At 45.0% G+C, this 18358-nt stretch overlaps 1 protein-coding gene across 2 annotated transcripts; it reads right to left on the bottom strand.

The window, feature by feature from the left end:
- Positions 1–1288: 1288 nt before the first annotated feature.
- On the bottom strand, positions 1289–16703 carry FBXO21 (F-box protein 21). 2 transcript variants are annotated; one of them, XM_039332498.1, is made up of 12 exons: positions 16450–16703; positions 13189–13324; positions 12374–12468; positions 11982–12103; positions 11313–11459; positions 10387–10526; positions 9825–9961; positions 8370–8546; positions 7087–7219; positions 5313–5503; positions 4812–4969; positions 1289–3935 (listed from the first exon to the last, which is right to left on the bottom strand). In XM_039332498.1, the coding sequence occupies exons 1-12, from the start codon at positions 16692–16694 to the stop codon at positions 3760–3762; spliced, it is 1857 nt and encodes a 618-aa protein (XP_039188432.1). In that variant the 5' UTR covers positions 16695–16703; the 3' UTR covers positions 1289–3759. The 2 variants fall into 2 exon arrangements, with proteins under 2 accessions (XP_039188432.1, XP_039188433.1); XM_039332499.1 differs by having other exon boundaries at positions 10387–10523.
- Between the last annotated feature and the right edge of the window lie 1655 nt (positions 16704–18358).

Below are 18358 nucleotides of genomic sequence, written 5' to 3'. Positions count from 1 at the left end.
ATGTTTTCAAGGGGGGGGAAAAAAACAAGAAAAGCCCTTTTTGAAAAAGCATCTTTGGGACAACCATGACTTGGAAGATTGAGGATCTCCATAGGCATCATGATTATAAGATGTCACTTCAACAGCTAGTCTATCTAAAGAAGAAGAAGAGGGAAAATCTGGGGCTTTCATACCTGAAGTGTGAACCTTGAGGCATCAGGCTGGTCTCTGCTCAAACAGGTAGTCCATTCCTACAGCAGGCTACTCTTTTTTTCTGCGTTCTTCTTGGTAAAGCACCTGCTCATATGCTTGGGAACAAATTCCCCTTAACTCAATGCAATTCACTTCCAAAGGTATGTCTCTCTTGCCGGTCACATCCAGCTGGCCCACTAGAGCCGGGAGGCAAGGTATCTTGTGGGCCCCGTCCCCTAAGGAGATACATCTGGCAGGATCCACCAGAAGGGTCTTCTCCGTGGTGGCTCCCTCTCTCTGGAACATCATCCCCCTGGGTATTAGACCGGCCCCCACTCTTGACACTCTTCCGGAAGGCCTTGAAGTGGGCCTGGGGAACCCAGACAGAGATGGAGCCCATTAAATGGCTGGCATGAGTGCCAGGGTGGGGGGGGGGTTATTTTTTTTATTTTTGCAAAATAAATATTTTTATTTTCTTTTATATTGTGTTTTTATTTCCTTGGGTCGCCATGAGCAAGTAGGGGACAATATAAATTTTCCCAATAAATAAATATAACCCTTAAAGATCAGGTAACAGTCTTACTTTTAATTCTTTATAATTTTTCCACTCTGGAACGTGTAATATTTTTATGGATAAAGATTTAGCTACTGTTATGGAATCCAGGGATTTGGACACTTAAAGAGTTTATTTTCAGGAGCAGAGTGCAGATCGGGAATATGATAGGATTTAAGAAAAAAATAAAACACCTCAGGAATGTGCAAAACGTCTTGTCTTTTTAAGAGAAAAGCTGAGAGCTTTTCCAGAATAGTTGCGATTTGATTGAAGGCAGGCAGAAAGGAAATTAATTCCAAGCTGGCTTGAAGCCAAAACCCCCTTTTCTCTCCTTTAGGAAAAAAAATATCATTATACATCATTTCAAAAAGTACTTTTTGAGAGTCAGCGACAGTCAGTTCAAACGGTAACCTAACAATTATCGTGGATTCAAATTTCATACATTGGTAATCCCAGTTATCAAGTGTTTTTTAGGAGGACTTCCCACTGACTTCTGCCTAACTCAAGAGAACAAAAAACGCCCAGGAAAAGAAATGGCTTTACATTAGAAAGAATATTGCAGAGTTACAAGCCGAAAAGGGTGTCGTTTTATTCCAGAAATACCATTAAGTGCTGGGAGGGAGAGAAACATATCCCTACATTTGTAACTCTCCTAAAAATAAATAGTGCATTTTATGCTCAAAACTGCAGATGGTATGGAGGGGCTGCACAAATTCTCCTTTTTTCCAGTATCTTCAAAATGCTTGAAGGTAAATAGATGGACAGAGAGAGGGGGGGGATGGATGGATTTATATAGCACCTTTCAGATGAAGGAAAAGCGCTTTTTTTGGGGGGGGGAATAGAAGTTCAGGAGAAAAAAACAAGAAAAGAGTGTGGCACACATGCATCAGACCCACAACAATCCAAAGTGGGAAAATGCAAAAACCTCCGATTATCTGACCAAGGATGAGAGGGACCCACAGCCAGCTGCGGGATCAAGGTTGCGGTTTGAGGCAGCTTCATGGTTCGTTTGTGAGTTGCAGCATCTCCCCATCAACAAGGGAGACTGTGTATTGCTAAAATTTGGACTCTGTATTGCTAAGACCCCCTCAAATCAACAAGAGGGGACTGCCTAGGTGAGTTCCTCCAATTGGGCTTCTGCAATTCCCTTTAAAGTAGCCTTGAAGGGTGGGTTTTTTCTCACCCCGTCAGACTTCTCTGCATCGGCGGTTGTCATCTTCGCTGCATCTCCCGGGACGATTCAGACGTTGTCCTGTGCCTGGGAGTCAGCACGGGCTCCTGTCTCAAGGGAGGCAATCACTGTTGGCGGCTGCCGTTGCGAGGGATAATTATCTCAGTCTGATGCAACCCCCAGTGGATTCGGCTCCAGGTAGTCCTCGACTTACAACGGTCGCTTAGCGACTGTTCAAAATTACGCCGGGCCTCCTAAAAAATGTTTTACATCCTGATCCTGAAGTTCCAAGTCCCTCCCCTGCGCCTGCATTTCGGGGTGCTCAGCAATCATTTACAGGGTGCTGGGGAGGGGGTGTCACACGGCTGCAATGGACATTTGCTGAAAACCAAGTATTTGCTTCCGTTTTTCAGCAAAAATGCCCCATCGCGAACAACGGACTTGTTTAACAACCATGATTTGATTAATGAGCAGAGCACACGAAACAAGAGGCCGTAAAAATGTGATGCCCCACTTTATGACCAACGACAACTTATTGCAGGATCCAATCCGAGTCGGTCACCAGGACCGAAACTTTATTGTTCCAAGCTTTTAGGCTTGTGCTGGAGCAAATCCTCAGAGTACTACTCTCTCCAGAATGTGTCTTATCATGACTTATGACTATAAGGGGCAGCCTCCATTAAGTCGAGGACTGCCTGTATGCATGCATGTCGAAGGGTGTACACGTGTTCCCCGAGCGACACTCTTAACTCAAACCTCTTGAGCTGTTTGAAGACCTTCCCGGGAGGTTAACCCTAAATTTCACGCTTGCCGAAAAGGATATGAAAACACAGCATGCAAACGAAGGGCACTCCTGAAAAATAACAATTTCACCGCTACAAAACAGCAATCTTTGGGACTAAGGTTGTAGAAGCGTATCATTTTATCCTTTACAACGCTGATGATTAAAAGCTTACCTTCTCTTCTCCCAAGCACGCACTCCAGCGAGTGACAAGCTGCACTCTGCTGCTCAAGAGACCCCAATTTAGAAATTACACATTCCACAGCCTTGCAACCTATTATTTTACGACGCCTGATGAAAGCCTGATCAGTCCTTTCTGCCAGACGGCTTGCAAAATCAACCGACTCCGATTTTTTCCCTGAGAAATGGAAACTTTTAGACATTAATGCTACGTCCTTCGGCGCTGTCTGTTCCAGCGTTTGAGAGATACGCTGCTTAGGTTGATTATCCTTTCTTTTATGGAGTGAGCAAACAAGCAGAACAAAAGGAGGATGGTACTCATCTCTAGCATCATCACCAAAGTGGCATTTTGTGTGTGTGTGTGTGTGTGCACACGTGCTGGAATGTGAGCCCAAGAAACCTGCAGGAAAAAAAAACAACCCAGTAGAGGGTTTTGTTTTTTGTTTTTAAATTGAGTTGTTGTTCTGAAGCAGCAGAGAGAAATCCTGACGGTGTTTCTATCAGATCTTTGAGTAAAGGAGCACCAATGTCCTTCCTAAGGTTTTGGCACTTCATTGCTGGTCAGAGTTGAGCCATGACAGATGTTGTGTTAGTTCCAGGAAGTCCTAACTAGAAATCATCCACAGCTTCCATCTGGCAGGTCACTCAGAGTTTCCAGGATAAGAACTTTTAAGTCTCAGAAGTTCTTCATTTGGTGAGGTCCCTTCAGAGGAGGTCTCCAAACTTTGCACGATCCACGTGTCGACACAACGCAATCGAGGGGGTTGCATAACACCACGTTTCCCTGCTAGCTAGCAAAATGCAGTTCCCCTCAGACTAGCAGCTTTTCTCGTGATGAAATTCTCACCACAAAGTTTTTTTTCTGTCCTTGCAAAGAGGAAGGGGATGGGTGGGGAAAAGGTCTCATTCTTTGCTCTCTTCAGTTTTCTGGCCAGCTAAACGTGTGAGCGCCACATCCTCGGGGTATCGGATCTCCAACTCTGGGTTGGCCACGTAGTAGGTGTCGGCAAACTCCTCGAAGTAGCGGCCGATGTCTGGGTGAGGGATCTCGTGAGGGTCTGGGTTGAGTTCTAGATTCTCTGCAGAGGGAAGGAAAAGGGAGAAGTAACTTCAATTGTTATTTGAAATGAAGATGCTGAACAAAAAAGCAAAGCTGCTGAACTCTCCTTTTTCTTGAAAAGCTACTCTCTCTTTTTTTTTTTTTGCATTTGTTATGCCCATCTTATAGAAAAGTTGCTGGTGTTTTTTTCCCCTAAGAAAGAACAATTTTAGGACTAGGACAATTCTCAGTGGAGGGGAAAGCATATGGCCGTGTGCGGTGTCCTTAAAAGATTGCATATTTACACGTTTCACGTTCTTCTCTCTGTTTCTATGCCGTAGTTGTCCGATTTAACTTTGATTATGAGGCTTTTGTGCTCTTGTGTGTTTTGGTGAGATTCCCGGATGTAATTTCCCTGGAGAGGGAAATTTTTTATATCTCTATAACCGAAGCTGAGTTGCAGACCAGGTTTAAAGTATTGGGGCAAGAGGAAGGGAAGAAAGCCAGAAGTGAGAAAAAACTATTTCTAATCACAAGCTGCAATTGTACAGAGTGCCCTCTGCTGGGAAAACGATTTATTCTAAGCCTAAATAGCTATAAAGATCAAAATAACTAAAAATAACAGGAAATTTGCAGATTGGGTTTCCTTCTCGCGCTGGTCTTATTGTGGAAGACGCAATGGCTATTGTGAGTTCCACCTATGTGAAAACCCTATTAATTCTGAGCATAGTTTACTGAAAGGGAATCTTTATATTAATTAACTACCCTACACTGGACTATGTTTTATTTCAATATTCAATAATCAATTTTTCTTTTCTCTCTCTCTCCCTTCATTTTTTCCCCTTCAAGATCTAATTTCTTTCAAAAAGCGGATAAGCAACCATGTCTAAGCTTGTTGGAAATACTGCCTGCCTACCTTGGGCAGCGTATCGGCATGATCCATCTTCCACCAGAACATTGTAGAAAGGCTGGTGAGGACCATGGGGCAGGCTGTGGACATTCATGTTTCGGATCCATTCGTGTCCCATCATGCACGCTGGGTCCCAACCATAGATCACACAGTTGTAGCCGTATCTAAATTGAAGCAGAAAGAGGAGACATAATGCCATCAATGGAGCAGTAATAGACAGATGATTGACAGAGACAGAGAGAGGGAGGGAGGGAGGGAGGGAGGAAGAGAGAGAGATGAGATGAGATGATGAGATAATCCATTTGAGAAGTCATTCTTCTACTTATTACTCTAACAAAAAAGCAAGAGTCCCACGTGGTCATGTGGTTTCCTGAACTGGTCCACCTTAGAAGGCTGACCAAACCCGCCCATCTTGTACCATACTTTGGCTCTACAGATGTCGATGATTCCTACATTTGCAGCTACAGAATCCTGCTGGGGAAGTGTGGACAGGTGGGGCGGCCTCACCTTTTGTGTTTCATAACCAAGCCGACGGAAAAGAGGATGTCTTTGTGCTTCTCGTCGGAATGAAGCTTCACGTCGGGACTGGCCTCTTCTTTCCGACGTTCGATGTGCTCCAGGGTGTGCTGAACTAAATACCCCACAGCTCCTTGCTGGGTGGGGTCCAAGGCCTGAATGTGCTGCAAGATGTCCAGAACCTTTAACAGAGTGAGTGGAACAGCTCCCAATCAATCATCCTGCGACGCAACGTTTAGCTAATATCCAATCTAGGGTATATTTATTTTATCCTTTCAGAACTTAGCAAAGGGCAACCTGGTCCTCGACTTACCACTTAGGTAACTGGGCCCAGAATTACAACTGTAAGCCGTGCCGGTCGTTACAATAGGTTACCGTGTGACTGATTCAATTTTATCATTCTTTTTGGGGTGGTCATTAAGCAAATCACCATGGTCATTAAGTATGAATCCGCACTCAGTAAGCAAACCCATTGTCCACAACGGATGGGGCTTGTTTGCCATAAACCAGAAGTAAATGCTGATTTGCAGCACACACACACCGTAAATTGAAGTCACATGACCACACAACACTGCAAACAGCTAGAAATTTGTAGGTATCTTTTTTTTTGGGGGGGGGATCCATTTAACTTTGAAAAATCACTAAGCAATCAGTTGCAAGTCAAGGTTGTGGGACAATTATGTGTATTACTTTTTCACACTCTTTTTGTAGGTTAATTAACAAATATATTAATCATAATAGAATGCATTGAAGCTTAAACCAACATTCTGGGATCCCCCCCCCTTTTTCATCCCATTTGGTATAATTAGAGTGGGAGAGAGAAACTGTATTTTTCTGATTTCAGAGACAGGCCTTGAAAACTATTTTAGTCCAAAGATTACAAAAGTGAGCTAGCTTTCTCTGAATTTATGTAGTTGTTTTTTTTTTTTAAACTGCCTTTCAGGATACACTGTCCTCTGAAGATCGCTTAAAAGACTAAAACACACAAAAAACTGTTATTACACAGCCCCAAAAGATAAGTTAAATAAGCAAGAACTGAAATCTCTCCTTTTTTTTTTTTTTGCTTTTTCAGCAACCTAGATACAATCCAGCAACTTTTAATTTAAAAAAAAAATCCTCACCCCGCAAGAAAAAACAAAGTTGAATTATACAGGAAAGGCAACAGGAGGTTTAAAAAAAAAAGTTACAGAAAAACTAGTGGCTAAAATAACAGCAGTAAATCAGAGTAATCAAACAAGCAGCCATACAGAATCTAATATCCAGATGGGTAACACAACTCATTCAAAAACTGAACAGGATAAATTAAAAAAAAAAAAAGGTCCTTTGGAGCCACAAAGGACTATTGGGGGGGGGGGACGATATGTGAGAATTGTATCAGACAATGCTTGCCAGCAATGATTTTAAGGCAGGGGTCTTCAAACTTGGCCCTTTTATGATTTGTGGACTTCAACTCCCAGAATTCCTCAGCCACGTGCACGTGTGCCTTTCTGGGAGTTGAAGTCCACAAGTCATAAAAGGGCCAAGTTTGAAGACCCCTGTTTTAAGGTTTGTAGGAGTTTGGCCAATTAAGAGAAGCAAGTACTGGGGTCATAATGGGGCTATCAAAAACGCAAAGTGGTTGAGTTCAACACCTTCCAGTTGTTCAAAAGAGAAGAGAAAGCAGAAGGAGAGACAACTAAGCTCTTTAAGAGAAGCAACATCCATCCATCTCTTTGCTTACTTCATATATTGGATACCTCACCTACGTAACACGAATCCAAAGTACCTTCTCTGGCCAGATCCCAAGATGGAAATAGAGTCTTGCTTGGAGCATTAGATGCTGGACGTTGTCCGGATACATGGCCAAATACAAGTCCAAAGAGTCCCTCAGGAGCTGGTATGATTGGTCAGTGCTTTCCCTAGCAAACAGGGGCCAACACGTTTAATGTCATGTTTTCATGGATATTTACCCTCACCTAGCTGCGATGACCCACCACCAATTAACTACACAGTTAGCTGACCTGTCCTTCACAGAAGTCACCAACCCAGATCTTGCATCAAATTCATAATTCATGTTGTTGCTTATACATTGCTGCTGGTCAAGAGCTACAATACAACTGTTCTTTTCTTTTGCTGTCAAACGACTGCTACCGTTTTGAAGTTTCTTTCAAGGGTTAGCCAAGTCTTGCTGCCTTTTCTAACCATCCTTCCACGTTCTATAACGATAGCAGAATAACGGAGCTGGAAGGTCTTCTGATCCATCCCCCTGCTCATTGGAGGCTTTCAAGAGGAGACTGGACAGCTGATTGTCCGGAACACTATAGGGCCTCCACTCTATACTGTTCCAGACAAATGGCTATTCAGTCTTTTCTTGAAAGCCTCCAGCAGTGGAGCACTCACAACCTCTGGAGGCAAGTCGTTCCACTGGATAATTGTTCTCACAGTCAAGAAATATGGATCTGGACCTCCAAGATCAACGTGGACCTGGACCTCCATAGTCAATGGGAACCTGGACCTCCATGTTCATGTGTGGACCTGGACCTTCATGGTCAGTGTGGACCTGGACCTCCATGGTCATGTGGGGACCTGGACCTCCATGGTCAATGGGGACTTGGACGTTCATGATCAATGGGGACCTGGACGTTCATGGTCAATGGGGACCTGGACCTCCATGGTCAATGGGAACCTGGACCTCCATGGTCAATGAGAACTTGGACCTCCATGGTCATATGGGGACCTGGACCTTCATGATCAATGAGGACCTGGGCCTCCATGGTCAATGGGGACTTGGACCTTCATGATCAATGGGGACCTGGGCCTCCATGGTTAATGAGAATTTGGACCTCCATGGTCATGTGGGGACCTGGACCTTCATGGTCAATGTAGACTTGGACCTTCATGATCAATCGGAACCTGGACCTCCATGGTCAATGGGGACTTGGACCTCCATGGTAAAGTGAGGACCTGAACCTTCATGATCAATGTGGACCATGGCTCTCCATGGTCAAGGAGGACTTGGACCTCCCCTAATGCAATGGAAACGCTAAGGCAATCTTTGCTGATTCTTACCGCTTTCCAATATTTAGCAAGTTGCCCACCATCCGCTGCAGAACCTCTTTGGCTGTTGCCACACCGTAAAATTCCTCCGTCACGTGGTGCCCAATCAAGTATTCACATTCTTTGACCGTCAGCTGCCGCCCCTTCCCAAAAGCATCAATGTATGTGTAGTCAAATATATTTGTGCTCCTGACAAAAGAAAAACGAAACCAAAGGGGAATTAGTTTCTCGTCATGCTTCTGCTCACCTTTGGCGCCAGACAGGACCCTCCCTAGTTTTCCAGAGAGTAGAAGGAGGGGAGAAATACAGCTAGTCCTCAACATACTACAGTTCGTTTAGTTACCCCGGCTCTGAAAAAAGTGACTTATGACTGTTTTTCACACTTATGACCGTTGCAGCATCCCCACGGTCACGTGATCCAAATTTGGAACGCTTGGTAACTGGCATATATTTATTGACGGTTGCGGGGTCCCTGGGGGGGTCACGTGATCCCTCTTTTGGGACTTTCTGACAAGGGGAATCCAGATTCACTTAACAACCGTGTGACTAGCTTAAAAACACTGCGGCAACTGACTTAACAGCGGTGGCGAGGAAGTTCGTAAAATGAGGCACACATTCGCTTAACCGCTGTCTCATTTAGCCACAGAAATCTGGGACTCAGTCGTGGTTGTGAGTTCTGTTAACGTAGCCTTACAGCAGGGGTCTTCGAACTTGGCAACTTTTAAGACTTGTGGACTTCAACTCCCAGAATTCCTCAGCCAGTCTGCCTCGCGACAAAGACAGAGCTAGTACTCCAGGACTACTTCGCAGGGCTGACGCAAAGCCCATCTCTTCTTTTAGCCCTTCGGGAGGCTGAACCCGGAGCCCCCTTTGGAAGCTTAAATGGAGCTTTTGCAAAACACTGAGGGGGGGGGGGAGGAAGGCGAGGCTCCGTCTCCTGCCACGATGCTGGAGGGTGAGAAATGGCGCCACTTAAACGTTAAAGAGAATCAATAGGATTCTGAAAGCATCACGAGCGGCCTGCGAGTGAAAAGCTGTTTCATTGGCGGGGAAATCTGGTGTTTTTTTCCCCTTCCAGACAGCTGTGCCTTCATCAGCCTGTAACATCGAGAGAGCCCCGGGAGGGTGGATTCATCGCTTTCTGCTCACACGCCAAAGTCTCCTCCCAGAGTTAATGAGACTGTAGGACGATGCTCGTGATGACGGATTTCTCTATTACTAAGTAACAGGGTCTTCGAAATGAGCGCCGCCGTTTTTCTTGCATGGAAGAAAACACATTATAACCCCCACACACATACTTTTTTTTTAAACTATGACTTCATTGTCTGGCACGGTCGAACCGCAGAATGGCGACCTGGGTTGTTTCAATGCAGCGCTGACGGAGATAGTCTCCCCTCTTGCTAGCCGGGGAGGGACTGCGTAGAAGTGGAGTGGAGGGGAAAAATAAAAATAAAAATAAAGCTTTACCCTTCTTTTCCCTGGCACCACCTGAGCAGAAAGTGACTGGGGAAATTGACAGCCTCAAGCTGGACGCCCAACTGCTTGGCAATGGTTAAATACAGCACCGACAAACTGATCGGGATTCCGGTCCTGCGAATCAAAACCTGAAGGAAAGAGAGAAGAACGAGTAGTCTTGGTTGCCCCTTGGAACTGGATTTAAAAATATATATATGCTAAAAACAGAGGGAAGATCAAGTCTCCAGAATTAGTATGCTTGGGGAAGCTGAACTGCATAAATTTTGTGCCAATAAGTTTCAGGATATTATAGTTATTGAGTTACGGCCGTAACAGAGCTGTAAATGAAAGCTGGTTGCTGAGCGTTCACAAACGTGACCACGGGAGACGGTATGTGACCGTGAGAACTTTGAACCCAGGTTGTGAGTAGCCCAGGTAGGTGTGTTGGTACTTGGAACACTTGTTAAGTGACCGGTTATAAGTCAAGGACTATGTGCCCATCCAACTGAACAATATTCCTAACTGTAATATAGACTAAAAATACGTCCTTGTCTGGTGAAAGAAAACGCCTTACCTGATGGATGTATGAATTCTGACAATTGTAATAATCCAACTCGTTTCCTCGGTATTTCAGCTGCTCGTAGAGGACGCAGTTCATGGCATCGAGAACCTGCCCCTGAAGCTCCACCTGAGGGACTACCAGGACCTCTTCTTCTTTAAGAAAAGAAAAAAAAATAGGAAGGCCATGAAAATAAGAGAAAGGAATATTCTTATTTCTTTGTACCTCATCTTTCTTCCATTAAGAGTTGTCACCCCTTCCCCCAAGTTTTCTCAGCAAGGCTGGTCAGGCTGATAAATGATGGGTCCCAAAAGGTACCTTTTAGCAGCATAAAAAATAATAAATAAAATAAAGATATGGAGTTTCCACATTGTCTCATTTGGTTTATTGGTTTAAACTAACAAATGCAAATTGTTCATTAGTCTCCCTTCGGAGTATGTAACCTTTCCTCTTCCGATTTTTTCACACAACTAGCAGAAGGTAGAGACATTAGGGCAGGGGTCTTCAAACTTGGCCCTTTTATGACTTGTGGACTTCAACTCCCAGAATTCCTCAGTCAGGCACGCCACAAGTCATAAAAGGGCCAAGTTTGAAGACCCCTGCATTAGAGACTAAACCAGGTGTGTGCAACCTATGTTTTTCAGATGTGGCTGAATGACAACTGCTGGAATGACAACTGTATTATTCTAACTTCAGCAACTTTCAGATCCGTGGACTTCAAATCTGAGAATGCTCAGCCACAACCACACTGGTTGGGGAACTGTGCGAGTTAACTATCTATCCAAGGCAAGTTGACTCTGGAGCCCAAGTTACTCATGGATGGGTTAAATTTATTGATGAGTCAAGTCCGACATTTGTTGCCAAGCGTGCCTGCCACAGTTGGATGGGTTTCCACAGGTCCACCATAGAAAAAGTTGACCCAAGAGAACTTCACACCATACCTGCTTTTCGGTCCACAGTGGGATGTCTGGGGTTTCTGGATTTGAGAAATTTACACACTTTAGCAGCGATGTCGTCAATCTGAGCTTGGATACTCTTGAATGTGATGTCCGACAAAGGGTTACAGTATTGGTCAATCAGCACAGCACCTGGATAAAGACAGGAGAGATCCAGGATGTGGGTTTGGGAGGGCAGACTACAATCCTGAGTAGAAACATCATTTTTACACAGAATGATAGAATCATACATTTAGGTGAAGGTCCCCTCAACCAGTTTATGATGTGTAGACTTCAACTCCCAGAATTCTCCAGCCAGCATCCCAATATCTTAAACTGGCTGTGTTTGAGAAACACCAAATCAGAATTGGCTGCCCAACCTCAGTGTGAAAATGGACTTCAAATGGATATATTTTAACATTTAAAATTTTTAACTTTTAACAGGGTCATTTTTTACTGAAGGACTTGTCTTTTTCACTGCTCTTCTCTGGGATTTCTTTCCTCTTCTGTTTCAGAATCATCTAGGCTAATCTCCCATTCCTTTAAATAACTCTCCTGTCTTATTTTTTTGTGTGTTACAATTCTTTAAATATTAGGTTGTTTCCTACATATGTGTCTTACAGTCTTAGAAATATTACACTGTGTCCATGTCAAACTTTCTGGGACATTACTAACCTTCTAAAAAGGATTGCTCATCTGCTGGATACTCCAGATAAGTCTTCAGTTTCTTTAAAATGTTCTGTTGCCGCAGGAAGTAAAGAATTTTCTTTGCATAGTACTTCCAGGTCAGCCCTTTCCTGCAGAGTAAAGGAAACCACTGTGGTGAGTCACCTTATTGGGTGCCAAGTTTGAAGACCCCTGATCTAGATGAATTCTTAATACTTGTAAGGTGATTTTTCAGCTGAATCTACCTCAAAGGTTTGTTAGAAACATAGGTGGGCAGGTCTTGAGCTCCTTGGGGAACAGGCAGGACACAAGTGTAATTTAAAAGTAAAACATAAAGCCGATGTCTATGCTATGCACCCTGAGGAAACAGCCAAATGTTCTTTCCTTAGAGTCAGCCTCACCTGCCTGCTGCATTAAGAATGGACATCAGCTCATCCTCAAAGAAATGGCTGGGGCAATCAAGGGTCTCAATATCAGTGAAGCCATCACAGGGCACCTAAATGGAAAAACAGGGCAATGATCTCACTGCTAAAGAAGCTTTCTGTAACAACCTCAAGAAGAATCAGACACAGTTTCATCTGTAGCTGTTTGACTGGTTGTTTTTTAAAAAAGCCAGATGCAACCACTATAGCAGATTTGACTTCTCCAAGGCCCAATGAAGCCTGTTGAGAGTTTGAAGCAAAGCTGCTTAAATTATTGTGGAGGGGGGGGGCAGTGTTTTCATGTTTGGGGGGGCAAACCTTTACTTTGATTCATGGGGTGTATGCCCATTTTTTTTTTAAATGTACAGGTGGTCCTTGACTTACAACCACAGTTGAACCCAGAATTATGATCATAAGCTATTGTGGTCATTAAGCAAGGTGACCACACAGTCCTGCATCTCCCCGCTGCGGTCATTATGTGGAGCAAGGGGTTCCCTGGGGGGGAGGGGGAGGAGGCCCTTGGTTGTTGAACAAATGGTCGTAAGTTGAGGACAACCTGCATTCTTGGCATGTGTTTATTCTTAGATTTGATACCCAGGAGCTCCAGGGAACAACTTCCATTTTATCTCCAGATGTAAGATCTGTAAGCCTTGGAAAGACAGGAGGAAGAACCACTGCTTAGACCAGGGTTTTTTCAATCTTGGCAATTTTAAGATGGCCCAGCCAGCATGCTGTACCAACAAATAACAGCAACACATTGACTTTATTTGCAAGATCAACCAGAAAACTCTTACGTGCTCTGAAAAGAACCTTTTGGAAAACGAGGCGACGATCGTTTGGGCTTTCAATCCCGCTTTATGCCGTTCTTTGTATTCCTCCAGCCAATTCACACTGTCTGCCTGATTATAGTATTTCATTAAAGAGGGCCACCTGCGTCAGAGGAAGACAAACTGTATGGAAATTCATCTCCAGTCGCCACAAGGCAGTTAAAAAATCTGAACCAAATGCTAGCGTCTGGGCAGACCAAACCAAGCTTGTGCTTTGTTAGCAGATTAAGGGGGAACATGTCTTTTACCCATTTATTTTAGATTTGTGCTGTAGAGACATTTAAATAAAAATTAAACAAGTAGTTGCCCATCTACCAAAAGAAATGTAATAGAGCGGTGTTTCTCAACCACGACAGCTTTAAGTTGCGTGGACTTCAACTCCCATGCTGGCTAGGGAATTCTGGGAGTTTGAAGTCCACATATCTTAAAGTCGCCAAGATTGAGAAACACTGCAGCAGAATGTCCACTGAATTTGGGTGAGCAGGAAGGGGGAAAAAGATGGGGAATTTTTCAAACTTGGCTGCTGATCCTGAACAAATGGCTTAGTATGGAAACAACCATCTTCTGCTCAGCTCTGCAGAGCTGTTATTTTGGGAATCCCTATCCACAACAGACCCACCATATCCTCCTCAATGACAGAACCTCCTAATTACATAAAAATAAATAGCTTAATGACATTATTCTGCTCCTTCAACTAGGGATGCCGTTCATTCAAAAGTGCACTGGTGCCTCAAAACCACTGTAATGGCTAAGTCAAAGAGGAAGAAAGGCCATATATACAGATGTGACTGAATGAATGTTATCGAATTTATTTGCCATACTATGTGAATGTTCTAAAAGAAATCATTGGATTAAAGTAATCCAATGCAGCAAATTCCGTTTAACTTATTTATGACTCAGGTCCTCGAGCTAATGATGCATGATTCAATTTGGATGGCCACATAAGCGTTTTTTCATAAATAAAAGGACGCATCTCAAATAAAGCTAGTCAGAACTGAAGAAGCTTCTTGGATGAGAAGCGAAACGTCTTGAAAAAGGACCTTTGGGACAACCATGACCTGGATGACTGAGAATCTCCATACACAAATAAACTACAGAAATTTGCAATGATGCCACACAGCGTATTGTTTTTTTGCTCAGGATTTTTACTGATCTCTCTTTCTTCCCCTGCTGGAGAGCAAAGTACAACTTGCAAGCATTTGCATTCACACTCTGCAGAGTCAATAATGACAAGAGAGCTGGAAAGAGATATGTGCAAATTTTCTCTTCCAGGGAGAAGACGAAGTTTGCCCGCTTTATTCACGTCTTGGCAGGGGAAGACAAGCTTTTTTTTCCCTCCCCTTTTTCCAACTGCCAGTTGGCTTGTAAAACTCCGACTGAACAGTTCAAAGGAAGCAGATATTTCGTCTGCACCTGCAGAAGAGGCCGAACCATCAGTGAGTTCAGCAAGCTAAAACTTTGAGTTTGCTTCCAAGCTGCGTCCGCGATTCAGGGATCGGCTTCAGAGTGCCAGCAGCCAAATTGGACCATCCAAAGATTCAGATCCAACCATGTGGGCTGGCGATAATAGAGGCCTGTCTTCCAAAAGCAGCCATTTCTTTGAACGTGAGACTTTCTGGCAAGCAAACAGTTGTTGACCCTGTTCCTTTGGGCCAGGCTCCATTTTAAGTAATTACAAGCTTTAAATCCTCTCCTGCAAATTCAGTTGGAGGAATTATTCCCTAGCCGCTGGCCTAAAATAAACAGTTGCAATAATAATGTAGCCGGACCATATTCCAGGCAAAGAGTCATTTGGCACTGCCATGTCACTAAATTCATCTGTCATTGAAAAGGAACTGCATAAGGCAGAGATGAAAGCAAGCAGATACAAAAACAACAACAACAACAAAAAAAAACAATAGAAACTTTGGGAATGGCAAGGTCAGTTATTGGAAGCATACCTCACAAATGCTACCTTTTGACAACTCCAGATAGTAAAATAATAACAATAAAAAAAGTTTCAACATAAGCAAGGACAACCAGATGCTTATGAAAGAGGATAGATAAAAGCATTCTAAATTTTTAACTAGGATTTTTTGAAGTCACAGCTAGATAAATAACCCAGCATAGCAATTATGTATGTATGTATGTATGTATGTATATATGTATGATTCATCCATCCATTCATTCATTCAATTTCTATAGCTGCCCAACTCAACAAGTGATTCTGGGCGGCTTACAATTCTAAAATTATAAAACAATTTTAAAAAGACATTAAAACAGTAAAAACATCCACAAACAGCAGCCATGATGATTAATCAACTAACAGTCAAGCCAAATAACACATTTTTAGCTCCAGGCGTGAATACACAGCCAAGTTTTTAAAGCCTTGAAAAAAGCCAACAGGATTGAGCCATTCTAATCTCTGAATAACTAAAACAATGAAGCATGCAAAAGATTTTTTAAAAGTGGCTGGGGGCAGGTGGGGGGGCATCTATCCTGGGGAGGGGGGTTCCAAAGTCCGAATGTCCCTCCTGAATGCAGCCCAGGATTGTACAATCACAACCACAGCAGGTAAGAGTGAGGGGAAGGCCCTGCCCCACACGTCCTTTTGTTTAGGAACAGAATTTTGATTTGTCTGGGCAGGTCCTCAAGTTATGACAATTCGTTCAGATGCCTCGTCCTTGCTCCAGGCTCTTTGCACATGCCCAGAGGCTTCCCTTCACAACCTGACACCCAGATGCCTCGTGTGCTGCAAACCCAGCTCTTCCTAGCTGGGATTCATCCGTCCTCCTTGCCCCCAGCCCTCTGCCCATGCTCAGAAGCCTCCTTGCTCTGTTCCTGGCCATGCCCGGAAACCCGGAAGTTCCTGTTTCCAAGTAACCCCGTCCTCTACCTCTGCGCTCTGCACATGCCCAGACACCCTGGTGCACAAGTGGTGCAAAACCCGAAAGTTCCTCCTGGCTGGGAGTAACCCCGTCCTGTACACCTGCGCTCTGCACATGCCCAGACACCCTGGGTCGGTGCAAAACCCGGAAGTCCCTCCTGATTGGGAGTTACCCTTGCGCTCTGCACATGCCCAGACACCCTGGGTCGGTGCAAAACCCGGAAGTCCCTCCTGATTGGGAGTTACCCTCGCGCTCTGCACATGCCCAGACACCCTGCGGCGAAACCCGGAAGCTCCCACCCCCGGCCGGCCTGTCCTTCCCCCGCGCTCTGCCCACGCCCAGAGACGCCCTGCCCACCCACCTGCGCCGCAGCTGCTCCCGCCAGACCTTCCCGCAGGGCTGGCAGGCCTCCCTCAGGTGGCGGCAGGTGCGGGCCAGGCGGGCCAGGTCGGCGGCGCCCAACGAGCCGCAGCACAAGATGAGCTCCAGCAGCTCGCCGGGCAGCTCCGTCAGGCCGAGCGGGGCCGGGGTCGGGCCGGGGCCCTCGCGCTGCTCCTCGGCCTCTTTGGCCGCCGCCTCACAGGCCTCCCTCTCGGCCGCCGCCATCTTGCGTCTCTCAAGAGGCCGGTGCGGCGCATGCGCAGCGGGAGGGGGTAAAAATCCCGGGGACGACTGCAACGCGCCTGCGCGGCGGGGAAGCGCACGTGGCTTTCCCTCTTCGCTGGGGCTTCCTGATCCCGCTCGACGGGATGGAGCCGAGGATGAATTTTTATTGGTTCTTATTCGCTTTTATTGGCTCTTCTTCGATTTGCATCGGCGTTTCTCAACCTCGGCTGCCTTTCAGCGGGGTGGACTCCAACTCCCAGAATGCCCTGTGCGCTCTGGGAGTGGAAGCCCCACCCCTTGGGTTCAACCTACTCATCTCCTACACCAGTGTTTCCCAAACTTGACAATTTTAAGGCATGAGGACTTCAACTCCCAGAATTCCACAGCCAGCAACGCTGGCTGTGGAATTCTGGGAGTTGAAGTCCACATGCCTTAAAATTGTCAAGTTTGGAAAACACTGTCCTACACTGAGATGGAGAACCGTTGATTTTATACTGATACTTTATATGTTGCCCAATTCTCAGTGATGACTCTTTTTATCAGTTTGCGCTAATGCCAAAGGGGGTTGACATCTTTGTAGTTAGATGTTTACTGGGCATGATGCGATCCTGGTTGATTCATGGTTAAGTAAGCCCTGGTTTGTTGCTCTTGGCAGGGACCTAAGCCATAAGCCTGGCTGGGGAATTCGGGGAGTTGAAGTCCAGCCCTCTTGAAAGGTCCAGTTTGAGAAATGTTAGCTTAGAACATAAAGGCGAAGTAGGGTTTTTCAACGGCCCCTCGGATTTCCTGCAATATAGCGTGGGAAAGTTTTATTCACATTTGCGGGGACGTTTCTTGACCCCCCTGGCCAAAACAACAGAATCAGAAGAGCCACAGGCTTTCTTGCGGATGTGCAATCACCTGATCCCTTTAGGATCTTGCCTTTTTTGGGGGGGATCCATTGTTCATGCTGAAATCTCATCCAGCCCCCCCCCCCTTAACAACCTCGGCAGGGCCAAGGCTCTATTTATTTATTTGCCATTCCATCTGCACACCTTGGAGCTTCTCATTAAAATAAATAAACAAACAATGGGGGAAAGATATGCCTTCTCAGTTATTTGGGCCGGGTGGGTGGGTGGGAAGGAGGGATGTTAATGGTGGGAAGAATGTGGGGGTCCAGCATTTGCTTGTGATTCAGTAGCCAAGAATCGGTGTGACTGCGTTGCTTTTCATAATCTAAGGATGAGAGGCTGTCCTTAAACTCCTTAAAAATCAATCTCCTAGAAATAGCTGCCAGTCTCTTGAATAGAGCTTAACAATCTGCAAGCAACCAGAATTGGATTTTACTCTCTCTACTCTTGGTGCTCTCTTGGTTGTGTTCTCGGCAGATGTTTGATTACCAAACTAGGTAACATCATCAGTGCTAGTGAGTGTGGGGTTTGCTGATAGATAACTAATGATGTTAGCTAGTGGTTAATGAAATGTCTGCAAGAAATGAGCAAAGCTCAGAGAGCATCAAGAATGTCAGAGTCCTCCTTCTCCCCCATCTCCTCTGCCAGAAAACCACCAAGCTCAGACAACATCAAGGATCCCACAGTCCTCCTGCTCCTGCTCCTCCAATCCCAATCCTTTCCACCACTGATGATGCTAGCTAGTTGGGTCCTAAACGTCTGCAAGAAAACAAC

The sequence above is a fragment of the Crotalus tigris genome, unplaced genomic scaffold (assembly GCF_016545835.1).
Source record: "Crotalus tigris isolate CLP2741 ecotype Arizona unplaced genomic scaffold, ASM1654583v1 scf7180000024461.5605484, whole genome shotgun sequence".
Lineage (NCBI taxonomy): Eukaryota > Metazoa > Chordata > Lepidosauria > Squamata > Viperidae > Crotalus > Crotalus tigris.
Note: the sequence above shows the minus strand (reverse complement) of the source record. Positions and strands in the feature narration are given on the sequence as shown.

Coding starts and splice junctions, on each gene's coding strand:
- FBXO21 (XM_039332498.1), bottom strand. CDS start 16,694: ATGGCGGCGGCCGAGAGGGAGGCCTGTGAGGCGGCGGCCAAAGAGGCC. Junction 12,104..12,373: donor ATTCTTAATGCAGCAGGCAG/GTGAGGCTGACT, acceptor TTTACTCTGCAG/GAAAGGGCTGACCTGGAAGT. Junction 5,504..7,086: donor TTGGGATCTGGCCAGAGAAG/GTACTTTGGATT, acceptor ACTCTGTTAAAG/GTTCTGGACATCTTGCAGCA.